Source organism: Formica exsecta, unplaced genomic scaffold (genome assembly GCF_003651465.1).
Source record: "Formica exsecta isolate Colony F162 unplaced genomic scaffold, ASM365146v1 scaffold477, whole genome shotgun sequence".
In the NCBI taxonomy this organism is placed as follows: Eukaryota; Metazoa; Arthropoda; class Insecta; order Hymenoptera; family Formicidae; genus Formica; species Formica exsecta.
In genome coordinates this window covers 123626-138326 of record NW_021852008.1, presented here as the reverse complement: position 1 = coordinate 138326, position 14701 = coordinate 123626, and the positions used below count along the sequence as shown (strand labels likewise).

General features: G+C 44.5%; 1 protein-coding gene and 1 pseudogene across 1 annotated transcript; both read left to right on the top strand.

Moving 5' to 3' along the window:
- The first annotated feature begins 57 nt into the window (after window positions 1–57).
- LOC115241343 lies at window positions 58–1281 on the top strand. Its single transcript, XM_029817054.1, has 2 exons — window positions 58–678; window positions 772–1281. The coding sequence occupies exons 1-2, from the start codon at window positions 58–60 to the stop codon at window positions 1279–1281; spliced, it is 1131 nt and encodes a 376-aa protein (XP_029672914.1).
- A 2395-nt stretch (window positions 1282–3676) lies between these two features.
- Window positions 3677–4464, top strand: LOC115241342 (annotated as a pseudogene).
- Window positions 4465–14701: the final 10237 nt, after the last annotated feature.

The following is a 14701-nucleotide window of genomic DNA, read 5'->3' as shown; positions in this document are numbered from 1 at the left end:
CTTTCCTGCGCTCTTTGGGCTTCGTCGTACCGAGAACCGTTTTTCCGTAAAAGCGGAATGTGCGACATCCTACGCATCGGCGGCGAGCCGATCTTCGACGATCGTATCGTCAAGATCGAAACTCACACATACAATCCTTACGCCAATACTACGTTTGGGAATAGCGACGAGATACGAATTCCTATACAACAGCAAGATCTGTACACATTACCGTGCGATAGTTTTCTCTACATAGAAGGTAGACTCGAGTCGAAAGAGTCGCCGAGTGCGCAAGAGGAAATCGCGTCGGTGACGAGGCTGGTGAACAATTGCGCTGCGTTTATGTTCGAGGAGATTCGCTACGAGCTCGACAGTGTGGAAATCGATCGAAGCAGAAACGTTGGGATAACGAGTACGATTAAGAATTACGCGTCGCTGTCAGTCGAAAAAGGCAAGATATTAAAGAACGCCGGATGGGACTTATCGACGGTAACTCATTCGTTGATCAACGATTTCAACTTTTGCGTACCTCTCAACGTGTTATTAGGTTTTTGCGAGGATTACAAGCGTGTCGTGATCAACGCGCGACACGAACTTATTCTGATACGGGCGCGTAATGATAACAATTGTATCATATCGCGCGAAACGCAAGAACCTAAAATCGTTTTATTAAAGATACAGTGGCGAATGCCTCATATAGTGATAAACGATATTAATAAATTAAGGTTATTGCGCACGTTGGATAGCGGACGATATCTGAGCGTCGCTTCTCACTCGTGGGATCTCTACTAGTTTCCGCTTCTACAGAGCACGACTAAACATTCGTGGGCTGTCAAAGCGGCGACGCAACTCGAAAAACCGCGATACGTTATCTTCGCGCTACAGTCCGGAAAGAAGAACTTTCTATCCGAGGAGCCTTCCCTATTCGACGATTACAAACTAAATAATGTCAAACTGTATCTTAATTCCGATTTTTATCCTTACGACGACATGAATTTGGATTTCGATAAGCGCAAAGTCGCAGTGCTATTCGATATGTACTCGATATTTCGAAGAACGTACTACGGATGCGACAATGACGAAGCGTTCTTAAATCTGAATAAATTTTTAGTTTACGGCCCGCTCGTAGTCATCGACTGTTCTCGACAAAACGAGTCGATCAAGAGCGCCACTGTGGACGTTCGCATAGAGGTTGATTGCAAGGAGGACATTCCCTCTAATACCACAGCTTACTGTCTTATCATTCACAATCGAGTGGTGGAGTACAATCCGCTCACCAACGTTGTGCGCAGAATCGTGTAAGCGCGATGATATTCGAAAAAATATGAAGAGAGAATAATAGAGGCGCACACTACTGCTAATAACAACGATGGACGTACCGATTTTCGTCGATCTTCAAGGTTTCGTAGTTAACGAGAGATTCGTCGCGAAAGAAGTAGCCGTGTTAAGAAATGGCGCGGAATTGACGCATCACATCTGTCGCCGTCTTGGGATTTGCTAACGAGAGCGGAAAAATCGCGAGCGTGTTGGTTGACATCTAATCATCATCAATTAAAGTGGAATAACGGACACGTGAATTACGGGTCAATGAAAAGACTCGTTCGGGACGCCGTATGCCGAGAATCTAGCCCCGATTCAACGATAAGAATCTACGTCAAAGGTCACGAGAAGAAAAAATGGCTGATCGAGATCTTAGGAAACGTCGCTGACGATCGCGACGTAGCCGTCTCCGTCGAGACTATCGACGTTGATTACGAGGACATCGAACGTCTGGAAACGCCGCGATTCGGGCTCCTCGTCGATCGGTGACGCGACGACTCGCCTAACCTCGCGTTCGTGAAGCCTGTCGATTAATTTAGGGATGGCGAAGTCGCGATCGCGAAACTCGAATTGCTCGGGGGCTAGCGCAACGTCGCGTCGGCGAGCGTCGCGCAACGCGCTGTGAACGCTTTGCGCCTACGCGAGCATAGTCCTCGTCTTCGTCAATAGATCGTAGAGCGATTCTCGCGCCGTTCTTATACAATTTTCTATCTGTTGTCTAAACTAAAAAAGTAAAAGGGTTATTAAAAGATTATAATTTATTATAAAAAGTATTATAAAAAATGTTGATTGAATACTTACATTGAACGCGCGATATCGATGTCTCCGTCCAACTGAAAGTTGAGTCTAAACGAATCCGGACTATTTTTGATAACGCTTCGCGCCTTCTCGCGCAGATCCGAGGCGAGATCTCCCAAAACGTAGGCCTTTATCGCGATTAAATCTCCGTTTATGTTAGTATAATCGGCCGCGTTAATTATCTGCTCGATTCGTTCCATATCGAGCAGTTCGCGACCGATTTTAACTTTCGCTATTTCACACCTCGCCACTTTGCTCTTCACCGTTTCGCGCTTCGTCGCCTCGTCACTTCGCTATTTCGCGAGCGAGAATACTTTGACGCTTCTCGAAATGATTTCGCGTTTATAAGGATCGACGCGCGGATGCCGCGGTACGGGCGGAGATAAACGAGTAATAAAAATATATTATAGAGGAAAATAACAAAGAATAATGCGATAAGAGGGACTCGAGCGCCTGCTAAATAACGCGCATCCCGGATACGCGATGAATGTTTATCGTTGCCGGAAGGGGTACGTTTCTCTAATCGCTCGTCGAGTGTCCTTCTTAAAGGATAAACGAATAATAAAAATAGAAATAATAAAAAAAGTAAAACCGCGAGAGGAATTCGAGCGTCCGTTAGATAACGCGCGTCCCGGACGCTCGATATTCGCTCGTCGTCGAAAGGGCGCGTCCCTCTAATCGAGGCGGACCGCGACTTTTCCTCGAACGAATCGTCGACGCATTTCCCCCTTCCCCCACCCGCGTTGAATTCGCCGACGATAAAAATAGGCGTCTCGCCGAACGCGCGAATCAATCGCGCCCGGCGTCTCTCGATAGTTTCCCGCGTCTTTTCCCGCTCCGCGCGATGACTAACGCGAAGACGGTTTTTCTCGGAGCGTCGCGCCAATCGACCCCGCGCGCGCGGATCTCTGCGCTTTGCGACGCGTGGACGCCGCGCTGATAATGAATCACCGATTATATATAGCTAATCGCCGCAATGTGTGGTCGATCGACGTGATCGAGATACGCTACGGTAGGCCCATGACGCTCACGGATTACGCGGTGTTTCTCCCGGCAAATTTCACGCGCCTATCCGCCGCGTATCGAAGATCCTCGGGCGATCTCGCGATATTCGCGGACGATTCGATCTACCTCGCGGAATATCCTAGCCTTAAGCTAAAATCGGGTTGGCCGAGATATCTCCACGATATCGGACTTCCTCGAAATGTTAAGATTAACGCTGCGATAAACACGCACACGGGACGAACCTACGCGATCTACGACGACGACAAGGTAGCGGAGATTGATGAGTGCCGCATGATAGTCATTAGACACGCTCCATTAAAAGATATATTTCCCGGAATACCGCCCGCGATAACGTCAGCCTTTCGATATATCGACGGCAATCTATATTTCGTCGCCAAATGACTAGAGCGACTCTGCCGTCATTTTCAAAAAATAGAATATAAGAGAGGACGCGCGCGAAAGGGGAAGAAGCGATCTCTACGCGAGTATATAAAGACCATCAGTTAAGCGCTTCATTGTCGACGGAGAACGCCGAAGCCTACGAACGAAAAAACGAGCGATAATGTACGCAACAATGGGTGGGCTACCGCAACAGCAGCACTCGTTTGACGATCGATCGAGGCTAACCGAGCGAGACCGCGAGGATAGCGCGGGATACGCTAAAAGAGCTAAACAGGACAATGGGTAAGACTATTAAACATTTATTCGAACTAATAATCCGCTAGCGTCGTTTCTCTTATCGCCCGCATTTTCAGACGACATCGTGACCGGACGCCTAGACGCGACGCGGATATTTCAATTGCGCGACCGCTCAGAATCTTAGGAAGACGCTACCCATTGACCAAAACTGCGTACAAACATCTCGAAGTCAGCGTTAACGTTAGTCGACCCTCTTTTGTGGAGATCGTCCTTGGAGATTGCCATGACAAGGAGATCTCGCTAACGCCAGATATGTGGAAGGAACTGCTCGATCTACGATCTACGCTTCTATCGTATTTTCGCTCCGACGAGCGCGATGAAACGCGTCCTCCGGCGCCGATATACATCGAACAGTTAACGCTGCGATTCGGCAAACTCAACAATCTCCGAATACTCCGTCTCGAAACACCCAAGGTTCGTCTGGCCGTATCGAAGAGCACCGTTCTAACTTGATTAAATCTAGAACTTTGCGTCAACCGCATCGTTACATCTTTAAGCGGTTTAACCGCGCATGTGGATAACAAGCTGACTCGTTTTCTCGATACCGCGGCAGGCGCTCACGATTCAGCGCTTATTCCCGCGATGATACGCGATAACGAGAACTTCGACCGCAACGATATCATCGATTGCGAGCTGCAGGCTCTGCTCTTCGGAGAATCGTGATACGCTTATTCGCGTACTCGTATTATCGCATTATTTATATATATCAAATATTGTATTATTAATATATTAAAAATGTAAAAAGAAACAATAAAAACGCTTCTCCTCTCGCGCGAAAAAACGATCTCTCGTTATTCCACGACCTTTCGACGATTCGCTATCTCGCTCGAGCGATAAGCGCGCTCGTATCGCCGCTAACCGTTCCTCTCTCCGTCTCCCTTAACGCCGGATACCCGGCGTCCGTTCGCGGATCGCGCGCTAGAAGCGACGCGCGTCCCTAAAGAATCGCGATAGCGGATCGCGCGCTAAAAGCGGCGCGAGGTATCGCCGTCGCCTCCTTAAGGAACAAGTCGCGCCAAGGTCAAGTCGCGCCAAGTCGAGTCGCGCCGGGAGAAATCGCAACCTCGATCGAGTCGAGCGTCATCTCCCGGGCGATCTCGTCGATTTCGTTGGACGTCTAGATAGAAAAACTTGTGTATGTGTTCGCGCACTTCGCCACCGTTTTCCATGCGCTGGAGTGTCAGCTGCTTCAACAACGTGGCTTTGCGGGCTGGTCCTTTGGATTGATATATGAGTAAGTGAGATAGGCCGCCGGTAGCCCATTTTACCCATGAGAACGAGAGGGACAGACAGAGAGATAGAAAAGGATGGAGATATGGATTAGAACACTTTGTAGATGACCGAGGGTGGACGTGAGGGCGGGGGGGGGGGGGAGCAGGGGGGATACGTAGGGCGAGTCGGGAAGCGCCACCCCCGATCAAGCCGAGCGCCATCTCACGGACAACCTTAGCGACTCGTACCTGCTCCCTCCTGTGACGTCACGCGCTCCCCTGACCCCCCACCCTCTCACCGCGCTTCGCCCCCGGCCGCGCTTCCCGTCTCGCCCTACGTATCCCCCCTGCTCTCCCCTCGGTCCGCACTTCCCCCCTCGGTCATCTACAAAGTGTTCTAATCCATATCTCCATCCTTTTCTATCTCTCTGTCTGTCCCTCTCGTTCTCATGGGTAAAATGGGCTACCGGCGGCCTATCTCACTTACTCATATATCAATCCAAAGGACCAGCCCGCAAAGCCACGTTGTTGAAGCAGCTGACACTCCAGCGCATGGAAAACGGTGGCGAAGTGCGCGAACACATACACAAGTTTTTCGATGCAGTTGATAAACTAGGTGAGATGGAAGTAGATATTAATCCTGATTTATTATCGATTATGTTGCTTTACAGTTTACCATCCAGCTATGATAATTTTCGATGCGCAATAGAGTCCCGCGACGAACTGCCAACTCCGGAGACACTGCGAATAAAAATTATCGAAGAGAGCGACGCAAGAACGAACGATGCAACTCGCGCAAACGTACAAAACGCATTATACGCAAACAAAGGCGGAAAGAAGATGCGGAAACCAAAGCAACCTGTCGCAAAGAAGAGCGACACAAATTCCGTTGGCGAATTTAAATACCGCTGTCATCGATATGGAACAATGGGATACAAAGCCGCGGAATGCACCAAGAAGCGAGACAGTGATCGCGAAAGTGCAAAGAAGAGCGAAGAAACGTTTTTTACGCTTCAGTCAATTCACGCGAGGAACACCGTGCGCTCCGTGCGACCGGCACGAATCGCGGCGGCCGATGGTGCTTGGATAGTGGCGCGACTTCACACTTGAATAACTCAACTCGTGATTTCGTCGTGATCGAAGAAGCCAACAACATCGAGCTGAGCTTAGCTAACAACAGCTCGACTAACATACTTGCGAAGGGCGAAGTTCTGTGTAGCGCCGACGTTCTTGGTAAGGTTAAAAATTTTCGATTACAGAATGCATTACATGTTCCGGACTTACATACGAATTTATTGTCTGTCGGAAAGGTTACTGAGAAAGGCTTTAGGGTAGTTTTCGACAAGGACATGGCCACGATCAACGATAGCAGAGGCATTGTCAGATTAATCGCCGATCGTATTGACGGACTGTATTACATACGCGAAACATCGAGTCTTCGAAGCAGTAGTACTCGCGAGGTAGCATGTAATTCCATAGAAGTCAAATCACTAGAGACATGGCATAGACGTTTGGGACACTTGAACGAAAGATATATTTTAGAAGCGGTCAAAAATCAACCAGTTCACGGGATCGAGCTCAAGACTTCGAGGGTGAAACTAAACTGTGATATATGCGCAAGAGGCAAGATGACGAGGGCCCCCTTCGTCAAGAAGATTAAGCAAAACACACAGATACTGGAAATAGTTCATTCCGACGTGTGTGGCCCTATGCGCGTCGAATCGCACGGACGGGCTAAATACTTCGTCACTTTCATTGATGACTGCTCTAAATGGTGTGAGGTATTTTTTCTGAAAACCAAAGGCGAAGTGCTTAGCGTATTCAAAAAGTACAAGGCCTCGGTTGAAAATCTGAGAGACAAGAAAATCAAACACTTCCAATCCGACAACGGAAAGGAATACAAGAATCTCGAATTTGATGCATTTATTGTTAAACATGGGATTGCGAGAAGATTTTCGATACCGTACCATCCGGAACAGAATGACATTGCCGAACGAAAGAACAGGACCTTACTGGATACTGCGAGATGTCTTCTATTACAATCAGGGCTATCGGCATCTTTTTGGCCTGAAACAGTTTCAACTGCAAACTGCATTAGAAATAGAACTCCAAGCTCTAGTCTGGACGGGAGAACGCCCTATGAAGTATGGACCGGAAGGAAGCCAAACGTATCACACTTTCGGGAATTCGGATGCAAAGCATTCTGTTTAGATACGGAACCAGCCAAAGGAAAATTCGACCTTCGAAGTAAACCGGCAATTTTCCTAGGATACTCGGAGTCTTCGAAAGGTTACAGAATGTGGTCAACCGAAGAAAGGAAGATTATATTATCGCGAGATGTGACTTTTGTAAGCTCTCCCACATGTACCTCGACAACACTTGAAGATTTCATACCCGAAGATCTAAATCGAAGTGAAGAAACAACGGACTCTCCTCCTGGAAATCGAACGGTGGAGATCGAATTAACTCCGCTAGAAGCTGATGGACCGGAAAATGAACGACACAACGACGTTGAGTGTGAACGAGATCTCGATGGAAATATACATCGACATCAACTAAAAAGGGGACCTGGTAAGCCTCGGATAATTCGCACCGGACAAAGAAAGCGACCTCGACTCCAGTATCAACAAATCCGAAAAGAGCCGGAAAATGAAAAACCGTTATTTGCAGGCTTAACAGAAATACCGCTCAAGCAGGCTATGTCCAGTGAGCATGCAAAGGATTGGCATCAAGCCATAAGCTTAGAAGTAAAATCCATCCTCAAACACGATACATGGCAATTGATCGATCATCCAAAAGATAAGGCAGTTATTGGAAGTCGATTTGTACTCCGAAACAAATACAACTCCGATGGAACTCTAGAAAGGAGGAAAGCTCGCCTAGTAGCGAAAGGTTTCGCACAGCGTCCTGGTTTTCACTACAACGAAACTTTTACTCCTGTAGCACGGATGAGTTCGATTCGTCTATTGATTGCATTAGCGACTCAAGAAGATATGTGCATTCGACATTTGGACATAACTACTGCCTATTTTAATGGAGACGTCGATGAAGAACTGTTCATGGAACCTCCTCAGCTTTTAGAGGAAACCCTGGAATTCATCGCGGAAGACCGATCTTGCGATGATGCCCTGAGGAAGAAAGCTGATACTATGTTAAAGGGACTGCAAGTCGGAAACAAAGTATGTCTATTGAAAAAGGCATTGTATGGACTTCGTCAGGCCGGTAGAAACTGGTACAAAAAACTAGACGAATCTTTACGAAAAATTGGAGCGAAACCAACCAATGCCGATCCATGTGTATACCGCGTGAAAGAACAAGGAGGATTTTCATATATCCTTATCTATGTCGATGACATCATGATTGCATCGAAGGACACGAAGAAATCGGAAGAAATTAAATCGAAATTGACTTGTAACTTTGATGTAAAGGACTCTGGCGACATCAAGTATTGTCTTGGAATAGAATTTTCACGAAGAGATGACAAAATATTCATGAATCAACGAGGATACATCAAGGACGTGTTAAAGAAGTTTGGAATGGAGGATTCAAAGACAGTTAGTACTCCAATGGATGTGAATTCAAGATTGAACAGACCAAACCACAAAGTGGATGACGAAAGTGCAAAAGTTACCGTATTGGGAGCTGGTGGGTTCCCTAATGTATCTGGCCGTATCCGCAAGACCCGATATCGTACACGCAATAAGCTATCTCAGTCAATTTAACGAAGATTTTGACAAGGAACACTGGGTAGCTGGGAAGCGTGTCCTGAGATATCTGAAGGGCACTATTGACATCGGAATCGCTTTCGAACGAAGTTCAACCCCTTTGACAGGATTTGATCGATTCCGACTGGGGAAATTGCCCCATGGACAGATGTTCATGTACTGGATACGCATTCCTTTTGGGCGTTGGACCAGTCTCATGGGATTCAAAAAAACAAAAAACTGTGGCCCTATCGTCAACGGAGGCCGAATATATGGCGTTGTCCGAAGCCACTAAGGAAGCGATTTACTTAAACGAGTTTCTAGTCGAATTAGGATTCGAAGGCTTATCCGGCGGAGTATTGTTCAACGACAACATCGGAGCCAAGAAACTTGCCGAAAATCCGACTTATCACGCGCGCAGCAAGCATATAGACATTCGGCATCACTTCGTCCGGAAAGCTTTAAAGAATCGGAGGATTAGCGTCCATCATCTGCCCACGGAGGACATGCCGGCAGATATGATGACCAAGGCACTATCCAAAGGAAAACATTCGAGATGTTTAAAACTGTGCGGGCTAAAAGAGTCGCGTTTAGATTTCTCATAGGACTTTCTGCAAATCGAAGAAGGGTGTTACAGCATCACGATTTTGAAAAGTGCGCATTCTCTATCTCCTAGTACGACAAACCGCCGTCCTTCCTAATATACGTGGCGACATCTACACTGTCTATTTTTCCAGACGTTGTACTATTACGTGATCGTTACGTTCTATTAATATCCTGTTGTGCCTCTAGCCGCTAAGGAAGAGGTCTTTAGGGATTTATACGCCCAAAGGATTAGGATTCATTTGCGGTGCATTCTCTTTTTCTCTGGATGCATATACAGCTATTTTTGCTATTATTTGGCCCTTTCCAGGCTTTTTATTCGCTCTTCCATTCAGTCTGTCTTCCGACGTCGTCTCGTAGTTTTAATCCTGTACGGAAATTTTTCTTGCGTGCTGTCTCGTCGCGTTGTGCGAACAGTTTTTTTGAGTTTTTTCGGGTGTTATGGCTCCCAACTGTCACGAGCTATTTTTCAGTGTTGCTCAAAACTCTGTTAGGGATCAGTATCCCTTAGTGGAGGTGTCAGACATGTCGGACCATTTTGCCCGTTCCTTTCGGGACCAACTCTCGGCGCCCGCGCTTGTTCGCGAGGTCGCGTTGCTGGGTCTTCTGGATTTAGTAATCGATCGTGACGTTAATTTTGTGCAGGAAGTGCCTGTGGACGCGCCGCCGCCCCATATCAATCGGGGTCGCGGACTTGAATTTCGCTGGGATCCGGCTCCTCGTTTCGTGGGACGTGGTTGGTTTCTCAACCCTGGGCCTCGTCCTGTGGGTCGTGGTGCCGTAGCGCGGGAGCCTCGTGTCGTTAGCGCGGTTCGTCCTGGGTCGCCTCTTCTTCAGGCTATGCTGGAGTGGAACCGGGGTCGCGGTGCTGGACGTGGAAGTGGAGAGCGTTAAGGTAGGAATTTTTTATTTCTGTTTCTCTTATTATTTATTCTATTTTTTATTTTATTCGCGCATTTTTCTGTTTCTTTTTCTTCTTTCTCCTACTTTTTTTAATTTTCGATAAATGGTTTTAATCGATTTATGTGGACGCGTATGGTTTTCCTTCCCCTTTTTATTGTGTAGTTCACTTCCGAATTCTTTTCGATTATCGTGTAGAGTCCGGTCCATAGGGAGTCCAATTTCTTTGATCGTCCTCGGCGAACTGTTTCGTCGTACAAGAGGACTTTTTCTCCTACCTTAAGTTTAATTTCTTTAGTCTTTTTATCATAATTTTCTTTGGTTTTTATTTTTTCGTTCTTCAGATGCTCCTTTGCAACTTGCTGTGAGGCGCGTAATTTTTCTTTCAATTCTTGCGCGTAATCATCGTATGTATACGTGGGCTTAGGCGGTTGCGACAATGTCGTCGGTAATGTTGCTCGGTGCCCGTAAATTAATTCGAAGGGTGTGAACCCTGTCGCCGTGTGCGGTGTTGTATTGTATGTAAACATCGCATAGGGAATCCATTCGTCCCAATCCGTTTGATCGGCATTTATATAATGTCGGAGATATTCGGCTAGAGTCCGGTGAGATCGTTCTAGCGCTCCGTTGCTTTCCGGATGATACGCGGTTGTTTGAATCTTTTCGATTTTTAATAGTTTGCACGTGTTTTTAAATATTTCACTTAAAAAATTTGTTCCTTGATCCGTTAATATTTTTTCTGGGATACCGTGTTCGAAAATTATTTTCGTCGCAAATTCTTTTGCAATTGTCGCGGCTTCTTGATTCGGTATCGGAATTGCTTTACTAAATTTTGTTAGATTATCTTGGAACGTTAAAATATATTTATTTCCATTATTAGTAATCGTTAGTGGACCTACGATGTCCAATGCACATTTTTCAAAAGGTTTATCGGCAGTATCCGTTATTATTAGCGGTGCCTTAATTTTCCGCGATAATTTGTTTTTTTGACAAAATTCGCATTTTGTTATATAGTCTTCGACATCTTTTGTCAATCCTCGCCAATTGTGCTTTAGGCGAATTCGATTAATCGTGCGCTCTTTTCCTTGATGCCCTCCCACAGGTGCATCGTGATATTCGTATAGAATACGTCGCTTCTCGTCTTCCGTGTATTCTCGCGTTATCTTCGTGTCGGTGCTCTCATCCTCCTCGACGCTGTTGATATCCGCCACGTGTCGACTTAGCGCGTCAGCGTTTCTGTTCGCTGTTCCGGCCTTGTGTATGATCTCGTAATCGTATTCTTCTAATTTTAATCTCCATCTAATTAATCGAGATCCAGGGTCGGTTACATTAAATAACCATACGAGCGATTTATGGTCTGTGACTATCGTAAATTTCGTCCCGTATAAGTACGGTCGAAAATGTTTAACGGCCCATACTATTGCTAATAGTTCTTTTTCGGTCGTATTATAATTTTGTTCGGCTTTTGCTAATATTCGACTGGCATATGCTATTGGTTGATCTTGGCCTATTTCTCCTTGCGATAATATCGCTCCGATTGCATAATCTGATGCATCGGTCGTTACGATAAATTCTTTTTTGAAATCTGGGTATTTTAGTAAAGGTGCCGTCGTTAATTTTTCTTTAAGCATTTCAAATGCTTGTTGTTGTTCTTGCGTCCACTCAAATTTATTTTCCTTTTTGGTTAACTTCGTTAGTGGTTTCGCGATTTTAGAGAAATTTTCAATAAATTTTCTATAATATCCGGCTAATCCTATGAAAGCTTGAATATCTTTTACTTTCCTAGGCGTCGGAAAATTTCTTACGGCCTCTAATTTAGACGGATCCGGCGATATTCCGTTTTCTGTGATTATATGACCTAAGTATGTCACTTCTTTTCGTAGGAATTCGCATTTGTCCGGCTGTAATTTCAGATTGTTTTCTCGCAATCTTCGTAGGGCTTCGATGAGTCTCTTGTTATGATCTTGTAGGCTGGCTCCGTAGATTACGATGTCATCCAAATATACTAGGCATTTTATTCCTTGTATGCCTATCAGTATTGAGTTCATTAGCCTTTGAAATGTGGCTGGCGCATTTTTTAATCCAAAGGGCATTCTATTGTATTCGTAGTGCCCGTGAGGTGTGGAAAAAGCAGTTTTGCATTTGTCGCCTTCTTCCATCGGAATTTGGTGGTTCTGGATGCTAAATCCAGAGTTGTAAAGTACTTGGCGTTTCCAAGTTGATCTAATATATCCGTTATATTCGGTAAGGGAAATGAATCTCCTATAGTTAGATCATTTAATTTTCTAAAATCTACGAATTAACGATGTATTATCCATTCTTAACAAGATTTCGCAATTAGAAAATGAAGAAGCAAAGCACTTAAGCGCAAAAAAGGCCGCTAACAGTTCAAGGTAATTTATACTATATTTCTTTTCTTCTTGGTTCCAAAAATCTTGGGTACTTATTCCTTGACAATGAGCTCCCCATCCAGTCAGAGAAGCATCTGAGGATAATTTTAATGAAAATTTAAATGTTCTAATTGGATTCGATCCTATCTGAGAATTTTCTTTCCACCAAACTAAGTCATTTGACATAGTTTTGTTGATGTAAATTTCTCCTTCATAATCATTGTCATTCAGAAGTAGTGCTAAGAACTTTTGTCTTTCAATTCGTTTACAATAAATCGAGCCATATGCCACCGCCGGACATGCTGCTGTCAGCACCCCAAGCATTCTAGCAACATCACGAATATTATAAAAGTTGCCTTCTTTGAATTGGTTAGTCATATTCCTGATTTTAAGTTTTTTCTTTTCTGTTAATTCTAATCTAAAGTCTATGGAATTGATTATAAAACCTAGATATTTACATTTTTGACTAGGTATTAAGGAACTTTTTGGATAATTTAATACAAAACCTAGATTTTCTAGCAGATTTATTACTTCTTTCACATTGTTTAAACATTTATTATAAGATTTTTGTATAAAAAGAATATCATCAATGTAAATTATTGATAATATACCCATTAATCTCAATTTATGCATAACTGGTTTCATAATTTTGGTATAGGTGTACGGACTCGTGGATAATCCGAAAGGCAGACACGTAAATTGAAACAGTTTGCTTTGGAATTTAAATCTTAAGTATTTTCGATATTTTTCGTGTACTGGGATAAGAAAATAAGCATCCTTTAAATCAATGGAACACATGTATGCCCCTTGAGTTAACAGACTTTTTACTGCGCGGATATCTTCCATTTTAAAATGGCAAGGATCTATAAATTTATTTAATTTTTTCAAATTAATAATAAATCTGCTAGAGCCATCGGGTTTAGGTATCAGAAAGTAAGATGAGACAAATTGTCCATCGCACTCTTCACATTCTTCCACGGCGTTTTTAGATATTAAATTTTTAATTTCCTGGGCGATATTAGTTTGATCTGTTTCTGACCAGACATTATCCTTTAGTGGTTTATTTTGCCATGGAATTTCCCTGAAAGGGATTTGATATCCCTTCAGGCATTTGAGTATATATTTGTCAGTTGTGATCTTTTTCCACTGATCAATAAATAATTGAAGACGACCCGCTTGGACTCTTACCTCTTTTACTTCTTCATTGACGACTGATTCGACTTTCGACTTGAGGTCTTCGATGTGCTTTGGCTCGTTCGTTGATTCCTAGATTTGAATCCCATGGCTAGTTTGTCGGCTCTAAGTCCGTAAGTTCGCGCGCTTTCTCCGTTTTTCTGTTTTAGCGTTATAAATTCAATTTGTAGATGGGTCGTACTCTTTTTACTTGCGTAACAGACCTCTAATTCTCGTTTCAACTGTGCAAAATCTTGAATTTTACCGTTTGAAAGTCTAGCATCGCTCTGCCTTTTAATTTCGTGCATAATACTGCTCCAAATAGCGATACTTCATCTAACGGGTCGATATGTTCTACTGCATATGTAGTCGCACTTAGAAATTCTTGTAATTTATTTGGCGATCCGTCGAATTCCGGAATCATTCCGCGAGCCTTTTTTAATGGTAAAAATCCGCGTCCTCTTCGATGTCGTACATCTTCGGGTGTGGACTCGTACGCGGTTTCGGTTCTTTCTCCCGGCGGAGTTCTATGCTCATTGTTTTGTCGGGGTTGCGATCCTCTCATTTTTAAATCGTATATCTCGGCATGCATACTTCTAATTTCCCGTCTCATTTCCCGCAATATGTCCCTAAGGTCGGCTGCTTCGTCCGTTTCTTTCCGCGGTTTGTATTGAGCTTGCGCGTTTGATTGTGTCGCGTTTCTATTTGCTTCTTCTTGTAATCGCTTAATTCCCTCATCGATATCTTCCGATGTGATGGGTTGCGATGCGGAAGCGTTTGAATTATACATGTCTCGAATACGATAGATTTCGTCGGGGTCAAAGATACTCGAATCGTACGACGTTAGTGAGAATTCGCGGCGGTGTGTTAGTCTACTAGACGCGCGTATTGATGATTCGACATCAATATCTAGTTCTAT

Bases quoted from the DNA above. Each gene is read 5' to 3' on its own strand.
- LOC115241343 (XM_029817054.1), top strand. From the start codon at position 58: ATGTGCGACATCCTACGCATCGGCGGCGAGCCGATCTTCGACGATCGT. The intron at 679-771 runs GTGATAAACGAT...GATCTCTACTAG, and splicing joins AGTGGCGAATGCCTCATATA to TTTCCGCTTCTACAGAGCAC.